This window comes from Rhincodon typus, chromosome 4 (assembly GCF_021869965.1).
Source record: "Rhincodon typus isolate 14 chromosome 4, sRhiTyp1.1, whole genome shotgun sequence".
In the NCBI taxonomy this organism is placed as follows: domain Eukaryota; kingdom Metazoa; phylum Chordata; class Chondrichthyes; order Orectolobiformes; family Rhincodontidae; genus Rhincodon; species Rhincodon typus.
The window spans coordinates 21,660,802-21,677,152 of record NC_063335.1 but is presented as its reverse complement, the minus strand read 5'-3'; the positions used below and the strand labels follow the sequence as shown (position 1 = coordinate 21,677,152).

The 16,351-nt window shown below is 42.6% G+C and overlaps 1 protein-coding gene across 1 annotated transcript in view; it reads left to right on the top strand.

The window, feature by feature from the left end:
- Positions 1-16,351, top strand: part of LOC109938338 (polyamine-modulated factor 1-binding protein 1-like) — a 414,237-nt gene that overhangs the window by 217,106 nt on the left and 180,780 nt on the right. Inside the window, exons 12-14 of the mRNA XM_048595662.1 lie at positions 5,545-5,628; positions 12,236-12,403; positions 13,688-13,930. Coding sequence (XP_048451619.1) covers positions 5,545-5,628; positions 12,236-12,403; positions 13,688-13,930 — 495 coding nt within the window. The remainder of the gene's footprint in view (positions 1-5,544; positions 5,629-12,235; positions 12,404-13,687; positions 13,931-16,351) is intronic.

The following is a 16,351-nucleotide window of genomic DNA, read 5'->3' as shown; positions in this document are numbered from 1 at the left end:
GTTTTCTTTTCACATCATATTTACTTCTTCTGCACTTTAAGTCTGTGCCCTTTCGATCTTGATCCTTTTATGAGTGGCAACAGTTTCTCCCTGACTCCTCTGTTCATACCTATGATGATTTGGAAAAATTGAATCTTATTTTCTCCTAGTCTTCTCCTTTCCCAATGAAACAATTCCAACTACTCCAATCTGTTTTCAGAACTGAAGTTTCTCATCCCTGGAATTATTCTATTAAACATCTTCTTCACTCTCTGAAACGTGTTCATATCTCTCCTAAAGTGTGCGCCTTGAACTGTACACAAAACTCCAACGGAAGTTCAACAACTAATAAAAGCATAGAGTAATGGAGAAACGTGTCAGGTCTGGCAGCATCTGAGGAAAGACAAACTGAGTTAACATTAAGAGTCCAGTATGACTTGACTTCAGCACTGAAAGGGACCAGGAAATGATAGTTTTTTAATGCTATTGACAGAGGGAGAGGAAGAGCACATGGGACAAATTGTGATGCTGCCAGCCCTGGTGAGTTTCTCCAGCACTTTCTGTTTTTATTTCAGATTTCTAACTTCTGCAGTATTTTACCTTTATTTGAGGTCCAACTAATGTCTTATGCAGGCTTAGCATCGCCTCCTTGCTGTTGCACTCTATGCCACTATTAATAAAGCCTAGGATAATGTACACTTTATGAAATGGTATTTCCACCTGTCCTGCCACATTTTAATGACTAATGCACATATATACCAAAGTCCATCTGCTTCTGTACATGCTTTGGAGTAGTACCCTTTAGTTTATATTGCCTCCATGTATTTTCTACCACAAGCATCACCTCAGCCTTCTCCGCATTGAACTGTCATCTATCCATCCACTCGACCGACTTGTCGTTTTGAATTTTTACACTGCTCTCTTAAAAGAAAACAATTCTTTTGTATCATCCACAAACCTTGCAACTGCCCCTGCACCCCAAAATCCAGATCATTAATAAGAAGTTTGGAAAAGACAGGGTTCCAGTACTGCTTCATGGGATCTCCATTCCAAACCTTTCTCCGATCTCAACAATATCCATTAACCGTTATTGTTTGTTTCCTATCATTCAGTCAATTTTGTATCTAAGTTGCCTTTGTCCCCTTTATTCTCACAAGTCTTTTGTATGACATGTATTGAGCATCTTTTAGAAATCCACCTATGCTACATTAATAGCATTAGACCCATCAACCCTCTCTGTTAACTCTTTAAAGAACTCCAGCAAGTTGGTTAAACATGATTTTCTCTTAGGAAATCCATGCTGATCTCACTAATTAACTGCATTTTTCCACATTACTTCTAATTGTATCCTGATTTATTGTTTCTTGAATTGTCCCCAACCCCAAATTTAAATTGACTGATTTGTAAATTTCTGGGCTTACCCTTGTTCCAAAAAGTTGAAAAGATGTAATGATTTTAATTCTTCAGTTCTCCAGCACCACCCATAACTCCACGAAAGACTGAAAGATCATACCTAATGCCCATGTAATTTCAGTTTCCTTGGCTGGTCCAAGTGCCTTGACAGTTCTAAGTACCAGCAGATTATCCGATGCCACCTAATCAATGTTGAACTCTTCTAGTGACTGACTTCTGCCATTTCACTGTGGCATCAGTAGAGGAAGGGAAGAAACTGAGGTGGGGAAGTGGCATTACAGGTTAAGGATAATATTACGGCTGTGCTTAGAGAGGATATTCCTGGGAAAACATCCAGTGAAGTTATGTGGATGGAACTGAGAAATAAGGGATGATTACCTTTACGGCTAGTATATTCTAGGCCCTCTAACAGTCAATGGGAAATTGAGAAGCAAATATATAAGGAGATCTCAGATATCTGGAAGAACAATAGGATTGTAATGGTAGGGGATTTTAACTTTGCTGACATAGACTGGGACTGTCATAGTGTTAAGGGCTTGGATGAGGAGGAATTTGTTAAGTGTGTACATGAAAATTGTCTGATTCGGTATGTGGATGGACCTACTAGAAAAGGAGCAAAACTTGACTTTTTTGGGGAAATAAGGCAGAGTATGTGACTGAAGTGTCAGTAGGGGAGCACTTTGGGGCCAGTGATTATAATTCTATTAATTTTAAAATAGTTATGGAAAAGGATAGACCTGATCTAAAAATTAAAATTCTGAATGGGAGTGAGGCGAGTTTTGATGGTATTAGGCAGGAATTTTCAAAAGTTGATTGGGAGAAGCTATTCACAGGTAAAGGAATGGTTGGAAAGTGGAAGGCCTTCAAGAATGAGATAACAAGATTTCAGAGACAGTATGTTGCTGTCAGCACGAAAGGCAAGGTGGGCAGGTGTAGGGAATGCTGGATGACTAGAGAAATTGTGGCTCTAGTCAAGAAAAAGAAGGAGGCATATGGCAAGAATAGACAGCTGGGATCGACTGAATCCTTAGAGGGGTATAACGGCAATATGAACATACTTAAGAGGGAAATCAGGAGGGATAAAGGGGGACTGAGATAACTTTGGCAAATAGGGTTGAGAAGAATCCAAACAGATTCCACAAATACATTTAACTGGTGAGCGAATACGGCCCCTTAAAGATCAACAAGGTTGTCTATGTTTGGAACCATAGGACATGGGTGAGATACTAAATGAGTATTTCATATCAATATTTTCTGTGGAGAAGAACAAGAAGCTCGAGAACTTGTGGAAATAAATAGTGATATCTTGAAAAGTGTCCATATTACAGAAGAGGAGATACTGGACATCTTAGGGTAGGCAATGGCCTAGTGGTATTATCACTGGACTGTTAATCCAGAGACCCGGATAACATTCTGGGGACCCGGGTTCAAATCCTGCCTTGGCAAATGGTGGAATTTGAGTTCAACAAAATATATGGAATTAAGAATCTAATGATGACCATGAATCCATTGTCAATTGTTGGCAAAACCCATCTGGTTCACTAATGTCCTTTAGGAAAGGAAACTGCCATCCATACCTGGTCTGGCCTACATGAGACTCCAGACCCACAGCAATGTGGTTGACTCTGAACTGCCGTCTGGGCAATTAGGGATGGACAATAAATGCTGCCTGGTCGGTGACGCCCTCATCCCATTAAGAATAAAGGAAAAACGCAAAAACGTGGATATATGCCTGACACCTGATTAGGTGTATCCAAAAACTTTGTGGGAAGCAAGGGAAGAGATTGTTGAGCCCCTTGCTGGGATATTTACATCATCAGTAGCCACAGATGAGGTTGCCTGATTTGGGGCCATTATTTGAAGAAAGTGGTAAGGAAAAGCCAAGAACTGTAGACCGGTGAGTCTGACGTCAATGGTAGTTTAGTTGTTGAAGAGGATTCTGAGAGACAGGATTTACATGCATTTGGAAAGGCAAGGACTGATTAGGAATCATCACCATGGTTTTGTGTGTGGGAAATTGTGTCTCACTAACTTGATTGAGTTTTTTGAAGAAGTGACAAAACATTGATGAAGGCAGAGCAGTAGACGTTGTCTATATGGATTCAGCAAAGTGTTCAACGTGTTTCCTCATGGTAGACTGGTTAGCAAGGTTAGATCACATGGAACCCAGGGGTAGCTAGACACTTGGATACAAAATTGGCTTGAAGGAAGGAGACAGAGGATGGTGGTGGAGGATTGTTTTTCAGACTGGACACCTGTGACCAGTGGTGTGCCACAAGGATTGGCCCTGGGTCCACTGCTTTTTGCCTTTTGTATAAATGATTTGGATGTGAATATCGGAGGTAAAGTTAGTAAGCTTGCAGATGACACCAAAATTAATGGTGTAGTGTACGGTGAAGAAGGTTACCTCAGAGTACAATGGGACCTTGATCAGATGGGCCAATGAGCCAAGGAATGCCAGATGGAGTTTAATTTAGATAAATGTGAGGTATTGCATTTAGCGAAGGCAAACCAGGGCAGGACTAATACAGTTAACGGTAGGGTCCTGGGAGGTATTGCCAAACAAAAGGACCTAGAGGTGAATGTTGATAGGTCCTTGAAAGTGGAGTCACAGCTAGACAAGGTGGCAAAGAAGGCTTTGGTACGCTTGCCTTCATTGGTCAGTGCATTGTGTATAGAAGTTAAGACATCATATTGTGGCTGAACAGGAATTGGTGAGGCCACTTTCAGAATACTGTGTTCAATTCTGGTCTCCCTGCTATAGGGAAGATGGTGTTAAACTTGAGAAGGTTCAGAAAAGATGTACAAGGATGTTGCCACGATTGGAGGGTTTGAGCTATAGGGAGAAGCTGAATAGACTGGTGTTTTTTCTTCCTGGAGCATCGGAGCCTGAGGGGTGACTTTAAGGAGGTCTATAAAATCATGAGGGTCGTGGATAGGGTGAATAGCCAAGGTCTTTTCCCAGGGTCGGGGAGTCCAAAACTAGATATCATTGACTTAAGGTGAGGGGAAAAGATTTAAAAGAGGGGCAATATTTTCATGAAGAAGAGTGTTGCGTGTATGGAACGAGCTGCCAGTGGAAGTGGTGGAGGCGGGTACAGTTGCGACATTTGAAAGGCATCTGGACGGGGATATGAATAGGAAGGGTTTGGAGGGATATGGGCAAATGCTGGCAAATACATTTAGGTCAGTTTAGGACATCTGGACGGCATGGACGAGTTGGACGGAAGGGATTATTTCCACAATGTAAAACTCTATGATTCCATCAATCTAATCTGCTTCCTTGGTAATAAACATTGCAAATGATTTATTTGATTCCTCAGCCATGAAGAAGCTTGACTTCTGTGTGTAAATCTCCTTTTTAGTCTCTAACTGGGCCTATTTCCTGCTTTTACCAGCCTTTTACTGTTTTTATGCTGATAGAACTGTTAGGGATTTCCCTTTATGTTATCTGCTAATATTTTTTTCATAATCCCTGTTTCTCTTATGTGTTGTTTCACCTCTGCTTCAAAGACATTGCAATTAGCCTGGTTCTCACTTGTATTTTCTGTCTGACACTTGTCATTAGCGCACTTTTTCTTCTTTATTTAATTTACGTTTCCCTTTTTATCCAGGGAGGTGCAGATGTTTTGCCCTATCTTTCCCTTTTGAGGGTATAAACTTTAATTTTATCTGAACCATCTTTTCTTTGAAGGTAACCCCTTGTTCAGCTAGTGTTTTTCCCACCTATCTTTGGCTCCAGTCTATTTGACCCAATTCAATTCCAGTATATTGAAGTCAGCTCTACTCCTGTTAATTATTCTCACTCCGACTTGTCCACTGTCGTTTCCATTGTCAACTTAAACTTTATACTATGTGGTTACTGTAATAATTTTTAATCTTGTTAGGATCCTTTCCAACCTTTTTTCTGAACATTGCTGCTGAATCTAGGTGCTTAAAGATGACACACTTTATGGATTTATACTTGTATTTACCTTTCAAAACACAGAAGAACAGAAAGCAGCATGTATTTTTCGTTTTATGTAACTGAGTCTCAATTGAATTCTGGTGCTCAAAAATACATTGACTGATGCATTAATCCAAGTTTGAATAGATTGGATATAATTATTCAGTTTACAGTATTATTCATATTTGCATTGTTTTGACACTCAGGTCATTAACAGAGATCAAATTATTCTAAAATTGAAGACAGACTTGAAAACTGCACAGGAGAAATATACAGGTTCACAGGATGAAGTATGTATCATCTTGTTTTCTTTCAGGCATTAACTTAAGACTTCAATAAAATATTAGCCTTAACTTTAATGCTAAGTTAATAATTATGGTGAAATGAAGACCACACCTGGAATATTGTGACAACACAGTATGGAGCTGGAAGAACACAGCAGGCCAGGCAGCATCAGAGAAGCAGAAAAGTTGACGTTTCAGGTCGGGACCCTTCAGAAATGGGGAGGGGGAAGGGAGCTGGGAAATAAATAGAGAGAGGAGAGGTGGGGCTGGGGAAGGTAGGTGAAGTGGTGATAGGTGAGTGCAGGTAGGGAGAGGTGGGGCTGGGGAAGGTAGGTGAAGTGGTGATAGGTGAGTGCAGGTAGGGAGTGGTGGGGATTTGTCAGTGGGCTGGGTGAGGCGGATAGGTTGGAGAGAAGATGGATAGGTTGTGTCAGGTTAAGGAGGCGGGAATGAGAGGGAGGGTCGGACATGGGATGGGGCCTGGGGTGGGGCGATTTTAAAACTGGTGAATTCCATGTTGAGGCCATCGGGCTGTAGGCTCCCGAGGTGGAATATGAGGTGCTGCTCCTCCAGTTTGCAGGTGACGTCATTGTGACACTGGAGGAGACCGAGGATGGAAATATCACCCAGGAAGTGGGAGGGGGAGTTAAAATGGTTGGTGACCGGAGTGTGTTCTCGTTTGTCGTGAACAGAGTGCAGATGCTGTACAAAACGGTCTCTGATTCTACGCTTGGTCTCACTGACGTAGAGGACGCCACATCGGGAGCAGCGGATGCATATAGACCAAGTTGACAGATGTGCAGGTGAACCCCTGTCTGATATGAAAGGCTTGTTTAAGGCCTTGAATGGAGGTGAGGGGAGAGGTGTAGGGGCAGGTGAGGACTTTCTACGGTTGCAGGGAAAGGTGCTGGGGGTAGTAGGGTTAATGGGGAGTATGGAGTGTGGAGCAGACAAGGGAGTCACGGAGACAGCGGTCTCTATGAAACTTAGATAGGGGTTGGGAGGGAAATATCTCTTTGGTTATGGGGTCGGATTGTAGGGAGAATGATACATTGGATGTGGAGGTTGGTGGAGTGATATGTGAAGACAAGGGGTTTCTGTCTTTATTTTTGTTTGGGGAGACTGTGTAAGAGCAGAAGTGCGGGAAATGCAAATGATGCGTTTGAATGCATTTTCAATCAGCGGAGGGGGGATGTCCTTGAAATAGGAGGATATCTCGGATGTTCGGGAGTGGAAGGCCCCATCTTGGGAGCAGATGCGGCGGAGGCGGAGGAATTGGGAGTTTGGGATCACATTCTTGCAGGAAGGTGGATGAGAAGAGGTGTAGCCAAGGTAGCTGTGGGAGTCGGTGGGCTTGAAATAGATATCAATTTCAAGGTAGTCACCAGAGATGAAGACAGAAAGGCAGTTATCGAAGATGGTCCATGTGATTTTGAGGTTAGGGTGAAAGAGGTTGGTAAAGTTGATGAACTGTTCAAGCTCCTCGTGGGAGCATGAGGCAGTGCCAATACAGTCATCGATGTAGCGGAGGAAGAGGTGAGAAATAGTGCCAGTGTAACAGCGGAAAAAGGACCTTTCCACATATCCTACGAAGAGGTAGGCATAGCTTGGGCCCATGTGGGTGCCCATGGCTACCCCCGTAGTCTGTAGAAAGTGGGAGGACTTAAAGGAGTTAAAGTTGTTAAGGGTAAGGATGAGTTCTGTTAAGTAGATGCGGGTGTCGGTGGAGGGGAACTGGTTGGCTTTTAGGCCATCTGCTTGGGGGATACATGTATATAGGGATTGGATGTCTTGGAATACTGTGTGCAGTTTGGCTCTCCTTATCTGAAGAAGGATGTTCTTGCTATAAAGGTAGTGTAGCGAAGGTTTACCAGACTGATTCCTGGGATGGCGGGACGAACATATGAGGAGAGGTTGTAATCGTTAAGATTATAATCGAGGAGTTCAGAAGAATGATGAGGGCTCTCATAGAAACCTGTTCAGAGGGTGGGTGTTAACTCACTGGCCTGCTTCTGCACTGTAGGGATTCTATAATTCAACAATATCCCCTTTGTATCTCTGGCTCTTTGTATCTCAAAATAGTACTTGTTTGGTATGAGTTACTGTATACAGGTGAGAAAGCTGGCTTGATTTGAAAACGTTTTATTTTGTGTCTTAGACCCGTGACAACCCCACAATAAGGAGTGTCTCTGAGCTGAGGTGCTTCTGAAATATCCAGGACCACTGTTGGTCAAAGGAGACATTTTAAGACATAACAGTTTTGTAAAGTACAGTATTTGTAACACAGTTTACATCTTAGTGGACAGAATTTGATTCTAAACTAGTTCACACTTGGACACTTTGCATATATGCTTCTTGAAGAAAATGTGTTAGATTAAGTTGAGAGTGCATTGAGTATAGGAGTTGGAATGTCATGTTGCAGCTGTACAGGACATTGGTTAGGCCAATATGGAATACTGCATTCAATTCTGGCCTCCGTGCTATAGGAAAGATGTTGTTAAACTTGAAAGGGTTCAGAAAATATTTACAAGGATGTTGCCGGGATTGGAGGGTTTGAGCTATAGGGAGACGCTGATTAGGCTGGGGCTATTGTCCCTGGAGTGTCAGAGACTGAGGGATGACCTAACAGATTTAATCATGAGGGGCATGGATAGGGTGAATAGTCAAAGTCTTTTCCAGGATAGGGGAGTCCAAAACTAGAGGGCATAAGTTTAAGGTGAGAGGGGAAAGATTTAATAGGGGCCTAACAGGCAACTTTTTCACGCAGAGGGTGGTGCATGTATGGAATGAGCTGCCAGGGGAAGTGGTGGAGGCGGGCACAGTTACAACATTTAAAAGCCATCTCGATAGGTACATGAATCGGGAGGTTTAGAGGGATATGGGCCAAATGACAGCAAATGGGACTAGATTAATTTCAGATATCTGGTCGGCATGAACGAGTTGGACTGAAGCATTTGTTTCTGTGCTGTGTAATTCTATGACTAAGTCAATTCCTAGTAAGTATTGTAGAATCAAACATATTTTTAGGGTTGAGTGTAATCACTGATGATGGTTTCAAAGAAAATAAATAAAAAACAACTGTGTCATTATAAAATAAACCCTCTTCCCTATATAAATTCTGGTCTTCAAGTAATCATTTTATTTGATAAGACAAGTTTAAAGTCTAAAGATTTCAAAATAGGAATGGGAATATTCCTAGTATCAGAAAAGATAAATCTATGTCGTGATTTAAAAATATAAAGACAAAAAGGAAATTTTTTTTTGATTTGATTTACACTGCATATTTTAGAAATTTGCATCCTGATCTGTTATCCACATCAAACTATGCCTTTGGATCTTTGCTTCAATGCTATAACACTGAGGCCCCAAGCAATAACAAATACACAGAAATGCATGGTTAGACAAAAGCACAGTGGATTAGAAAGGATGTGCTTGATGAGAACTTTGTATGTGGAACCTGAGAAGCAGCAGTACAACATACTGAGACAACAAGGTGCAGGGCTGGATGAACACAGCAGGCCAAGCAGCATCATAGGAGTAGAGAGGCTGACGTTTCGGGCCTAGACCAATACAACAGAGCCATGAATTGGTTGCCCATTACAGAAATGGATTGATTTTCACTTTCCATTGAAAACCTATCCCTGAATGTCTTTCAAACAAAGTACCTATTTTACAAATATCTAGGCAGGATAAGTTGGAAGCTATAGAGACAACAAGGTGCAGGGCTGGATGAACACAGCAGGCCAAGCAGCATCATAGGAACAGAGAGGCTGACGTTTCAGGCCTAGACCCTTCATCAGAAAAGGGGGAGGGGAACGGGGTTCCTAAATAAATAGGGAGAGAGTGGGAGGCGGATAGAAGAGGGATAGAGGAGAGGATAGGTGGAGAGGAAACAAACAGGTCGAAGAGGCGGGGATGGGGCCAGGAAGGTGAGTGTAGGTAGGGAGTTAGGAAGGGGATAGGTCAGTCCAGGGAGGACGGACAGGTCAAGGGGGCGGGATGAGGTTGGTCGGTAGGAGATGGAGGTGCGGCTTGAGGTGGGAGGAGGGGATAGGTGGGAGGAAGAACAGGTTAGGGAGGCAGGGACGAGCTGGACTGGTTTTGGGATGCGGTAGGGGGAGGGGAGATTTTGAAACTTGTGAAATCCACATTGATACCATTGGGCTGCAGGGTTCCCAAGCGGAATATGAGTTGCTGTTCCTGCAACCTTCGGGTGGCATCGTTGTGGCACTGCAGGAGGCCCAGGATGGACATGTTGTCTGAGGAATGGGAGGGGGAGTTGAAATGGTTCGCGACTGGGAGGTGCAGTTGTTTATTGCGAACCGAGCGTAGGTGTTCTGCAAAGCAGTCCCCGAGCCTCCGCTTGGTTTCCCCGATGTAGAGGAAGCCACACCGGGTACAGCGGATGCAGTATACTACATTGGCAGATGTGCAGGTGAACATCTGCTTGATGTGGAAAGTCTTCTTGGGGCCTGGGATGGGGGTGAGGGAGGAGGTATGGGGGCAGGTGTAGCACTTCCTGCGGTTGCAGGGAAAAGTGCCGGGTGTGGTGGAGCTGGAGGGGAGTGTGGAGCGGACAAGGGAGTCACGGAGAGAGTTGTCCCTCCGGAAAGCAATTAAGGGTGGGGAGGGAAAGATGTCTTTGGTGGTGGGGTCGGATTGCAGATGGCGGAAGTGTCGGAGGATGATGCGTTGGATCCGGAGGTTGGTGGGGTGGTACGTGAGGACGAGGGGGATTCTTTTTTGGTTCTTATTGCGTGGACGGGATGTGAGGGATGAGGTGCGGGAGATGTGGGAGACACGGTTGAGGGTGTTCTCGACCACCGAGGGGGGGAAGTTGGAAGCAATTGTGTTTTAATTCCCAGTGAAGCTTGAATATAAAAAAAAAGGGCAGTCACAACCCATGAATTAAATTGCTACAGAGATAGTAGGAATTGCCGATGCTGGAGAAGCTGAGATAACAAGGTGTAGAGCTGGATGAACACAGCAGGCAAGGCAGCATCAGAGGAGCAGGAAAGCTGACGTTTCGGGTCTAGACCCTTCTTCAGAAATGGGGGAGGGGAAGGGGATTCTGAAATAAATAGGGAGAAAGGGGGAGGCGGATAGAAGATGGATAATGGAGAAGATAGGTGGAGAGGAGACAGACAGGTCAAGGAGGCGGGGTTGGAGCCAGTAATGGTGAGTTAGGGAGGCGATAGGTCGGTCCAGGGAGGACGGACAGGCCAAGGAGGCGGGATGAGGCTAGTCGGGAGGAGATGGGGGTGGGGCTTGAGGTGGGAGGAGTGGATAGGTAGGAGGACCAGTTAGGGAGGCGGGTACGAGCTGAGCTGGATTTAGGATGCGGTCTGGGGAGGGGAGATTTTGAAGCTTGTGAAGTCCATCTCTCCACCTATCTTCTCCTTTATCCATCTTCTATCCGCCTCCCCCTTTCTCCCTATTTATTTCAGAATCCCCTTCCCTTCCCCCATTTCTGAAGAAGGGTCTAGACCCGAACAGTATATTGTATCCATGTGGACTTCACAAGCTTTAAAATCTCCCCTCCCCCAACCACATCCCAAATCCAGCCCAGCTTGTACCCGCCTCCCTAACTTGTCCTCCCACCTATCCACTCCTCCCACCTCAAGCCCCACCCCCATCTCCTCCCTACTAGCCTCTTCCCGCTTCCTTGACCTGTCCATCCTCCCTGGACCAACCTATCCCCTCCCTAACTCATCTTCACTGGCTCCAACCCCGCCTCCTTGACCTGTCTGTCTCCTCTCCACCTATCTTCTCCTTTATCCATTTTCTATCCGCCGCCCCCTTTTCTCCCTATTTATTTCAGAAGCCCCGTCCCCTCCCCCATTTCTGAAGAAGGGTCAAGACCCGAAACGTCAGCTTTCCTGCTCCTCTGAAGCTGCTTGGTCTGCTGTGTTCATCCAGCCCTACGCCTTAATATCCCATGAATGAAGTTGTTTTGCTTTCTCATTTCAGTAGCTAGAAATATATTGTACTTGTATATTGATATTGGCTCGTCTTCGATTGGAAGTCTGAGAAAAAAGAATTTCCAACTGTTATGGGAGTTTAGTAACTGAAAATGGCTCAGATCAATTACAGAGATCTCGTGAGATAGAGCCTAGACTGGACTGTGAAAACGGTTGACTCATTAATGGGGCGTGGAGAAGCAGACATGTTCTGGGATTGAAAATCGTCCCATTCAAATTCAAATGACTGCAGCTTGTGACCTAACAGTAGAGACTCCCTGTTAAGTAACCAGCAGTAATTTATCATGACCTGGACTGCAATGTGTGAAAATTTAAATTTAGTAAATGCTATCAATACATCTATGCATACTTATTGAGATGTTAATCTTCTATTTTGTCAATCCGCACTTCAATTCTTTTACTTTAGATAACAATGTTCAGTTCCTTGGAATGAGGCCAGCTCTCTTGCAACATGTTTCTTTAGATGCTTCATGTAATTCAAATGCATACGCTATACTTTTGAGTCTTGTAAATTGTCTATTTTAGAGAGTTAAGTATACCAATAGGTATTATCTTTGCTAGGCATTAAGCTGATTTAAAAGAGAATGGTGTTTTACAATCCAAATCATACACAACTTATTTTTAATGAACAGCTTGGTGTTCAGCAAGCTGAAATCAACCGACTAAATGAAAAATTGAAAGATCTGCAGAATGAAATTTGTAAACAAAAGGTTATTGGCAATGAACAAGAAAATCACCTGAGCCAAGCTGAAAAGTCTATTCAAGAATTTGCACATGAACGGGAACTGCTCATGCAAGAGGTTGGTAGAAGGCCAAGTTTGTTACTAATTGTAGTGGGTTTTGAACAGTTATTCAAGATTGAAGCCATTTGAATGAAACATAACTTTAGGAAATGACTGTTGAAAAGGTTCTGTCTTTCTATTATTTCCATTAAGGGGAGGAAATGGCCTCGTGGTAGTATTTTTAGACCATTCATCCAGAGACCCAGGTCATGTTCTGGGGGCCCAGCTTTGAATCTCTTCACAGCAGATGATGAGATTTGAATTCAATAACAATCTGGAATTAAGAGTCTAATGATGAACATGAAACCATTATCAATTGTTGGGGGCATACACAGTTAGTTAACTAATGCCATTTGAGGAAGGAAACTGCCATCCTACATCTAGCCTAAATGTGACTCCAGACTCTTAGCAATGTAGTTGAGTCTGAACTGCCCTGTGGGCAATTAAAGATGGACAATAAATGTTAGCCAGGCCAATGATGCCCACATTCTATGAATTGATTTTTTAAAACAAAATATACTTTATACATAATATTTTTTTCCAGTAGGCCATGATTGGTTGCCGGTTTCAGGTTCCACCGAGAACTGTTCACCCCACAGTAGCTCCCCTAGATGATCATTTGCCGGTTCTGAAATTTGACAACTGATACAGGGACATGAGACTGGATTTCTGCAGACTGGGGTTGTGGGGGTGTGGATGGAGAGAGAGTGGTGGTGGTAGGAAAGTATCTGTAAAACCTGTTGAATGACTTCACAATGCTGTCCTGCCCCTGATGATTTTCCCAGGGATGGGCAGCCATGGCAATTAAAGCTACTCCATGGAACAAAATAGAGAATATGCATAATTAATGTCTAACTCAAGGGTTACTTTCCTTTGATATTGCAACTGTCCTGGCATTACATGGGTGTCTCACAGAGCCAGGTACCTATTAACACTGTGGATATGACCTCTTACTAAAAGGTCAGCAGGCCATGGGGTCTGAATTAGTTAGAATACAATGCTTATAGAAATTCAAGGTGGTTGCATGAAGGGTCATCCTCCACCTTGAGGTCTCTCACAGAACAGTGTCAACTTCCTCCCACTGAAGAGGAATGATTTTGTGAGCAGCTACATCTTGACTTTACCTAGTGGGGCTGTGGTAGGGATTCTTGGCATGCATTTGGGGAATTGATATCAGTCTTCACAACCACGTCACTAAAAAGAGATTGGAAATTAATTTGAGTGAAAGACATTATAGTTTGTAGAATTTCATGCTGAAGAGGAGTTTCTTTTTGATGAAATACAGTTCTTTTTAAATTATAGATACAAGCCAATAAAAATAATGTAGCGCAATTGCAGAATGATTTGGATATTGCAAAGCAATCTTGCAATATTGATTTGGAACGATGGTCACAGAAGAATGTTTTGTTGCAAAAGGAGTTGGATTCAACCATTCTTGAATTGCAGGATAGTCTTAGCAAAGTACAAGAATACAAGACAATTGCAATGCAACTCAAAGGAGACTTGGAAAAAGCAAAGCATCTTCATTGTGAGGCCGCATGCCTAGTAAGTTTTAAGAAAACCCAGAATATATTCCATTAAGTATCAGCCAAGAATTTTTCACTAATTTTTTTCACTACAATGACTAGACTCAACCTAAATAAAACATTCATTTCAATATATTGTCTTACTATTGTCTTTAAGTTGATTAAAATCAATTTTTAAAAAAATTCACTGATGATAGAATTGTTAGAATGAGAATTAGATTTTATTGTCATGTGTACTGAAGCACAGGGATACAGGGGTACAGTGAAAAGTGTACAAAGTTGCCATTCACTGCACCATCTTAGTTACAAAGTAGAAAAATATGGAAATAAAGTAAACGGTTCAACATTAATGTCCTTCTTAGTATAAAGTAGAAAAATAAAGAAATAAAGTTAAAAGGATGTTACAGGATGCCATTTGGTCCATCATGTCTGAAATGGCTCTCCAAATGTGCACCTTACCTCGTGATATTCTCCTGGTTTCTCCCATAATCCTGCAAATTCTTCCTTTTCAAACAACCATATGATTCCCTTTAGAATACCTCAACTGACTCTGCCTTCACTTCACTTTCAGGAAGTGCATCGGAATCCACAACAACCTGCTGCGTGAAAGAGCTTCTCGTCATATCACTTTTTTCTTCTTTTACTAATTACTTTACATCGGTCCTTCTCCATTCTGAATCCTTTCACAAGTGGGAACATTTTCTCCCTATTTACTCTGATCAGATCTCTTATGATTTTGAATCTTTCAGTTAGATTTTCTTGCAGGCTCCTCTGCCCCAAAGAGACACAAACACATAACCTATCTTGCTAAATAAAAACTGAAAGAACTGCGGATGCTGTAAATCAGGAACAAAAACAAAGTTGCTGGAAAAGCTCAGCAGGTCTGGCAGCATCTGTGAAGGGAAAACAGAGTTAATGTTTCGGGTCCAGTTCTGAGGAAGAGTCACTGGACCTGAAACATTAACTTTGTTTTTTACCTTCACAGATGCAGCTAGACCTGCTGAGCTTTTCCAGCAACTTTGTTTTTGTAACCTGTCCTGCTATCTTTCATGACATAGTTCCAGATTTATATTGAATTTATAACATACGCACATATATAGTACTGCTCCTGCACCCACTTTAGAGTTGCACCCTGTATTTTATGCTGTCTCTCCATGTTTAATTCTACAAATGTACCATCTGGCACTTCTCTGCGTTGAACCTCATCTGCTGGCTATCTACCCAACTTGTCTAAGCCCTTTTAAAGTTCTACGCTAACCTCCTCATAATTTACAATGCTTCTACTTTTCATATCACCTGCAAATTTTGAAATCATTCTGTGTACCCAAAAGTCTAAATCATTTTATCATATACTGGGAAAAATAAGGGTACCAACTATGACCCCTGGAGAACTCAATTACAAACCTTTCTCCAATCTGTTTTCTGTCTTTCAGCCAATTTTATATCAAGATTGCTAAATGGGACCAGACTTAGTTAGGATATTTGGTCGGCATGGACAAGTTGGACCGAAGGGTCTGTTTCCATGCTGTACATCTCTATGACTCTATAATCCTCTTTATTCCATGAACATTAACTTTGGTCACGAGTCTGTTGTGTGGCACTGTGAAAAATGCCTTCTAGAAATCTTTGTATACCACACCAACAGCATTGTTCTGACCAACATTTACTCTTACCCTTCATCAGAAAACTCTAATAAGTTGTTAAACATGACTTTTCCTTTATAAAATCTATGCTGGCATTCATTAATTTACCTACATTTGCCCATGAGACAATGAATTTTGTTGCAAATTATTGTGTCTAAATATTTGCCAACCACCAAACTTAAACTGACTGGTCATAGTTGCTTGGCTTATCCTTATACTCTTTCTTGAACAAGAGAAGAATATCTCCAATTCTCATTATTTAAACATTTGATTTTCCAGAGGTGTTGAGTTAGAAGATTTTAACGGTTAGCATCAGTTCACACAATCAGGGAAAAAAAAGATACCTGCAGTATAATTTTGGTGAAATTAGATTTACTTATTTGTCACATGTACTAAGTATAGAAATACATATGTACAGAGAAAAGTGCACAAAGTTGCCATTCACTGCCACCCACTTAATTACAAAAAACCAGAATTAAAAGATTTAACAGAGCCAAAAGGTAAGCATGAAAGTAAAAGTGCAGGTCTCAGAGTCCCAAGCCCATCTCCACAATGGTGCAGGTGCCGTTCCATTTGCTAGGCCGCTGTCACTGCCTCACCGGCTTGTTCTCACTGCCAGCTGCTGCTGCCTCACCGGCCTGTTCTCGCTGCCGACTGCTGCTGCCTCACCGGCCTGTTCTCGCTGCCGGCTGCTGCTGCCTCACCGGCCTGTTCTTGCTGCTGCTACTTCACCAGCCTGTTCTCGCTGCTGCTGCCTCACCAGCCTGTTCTCGCTGCTGCTGCCTCACCGGCCTGTT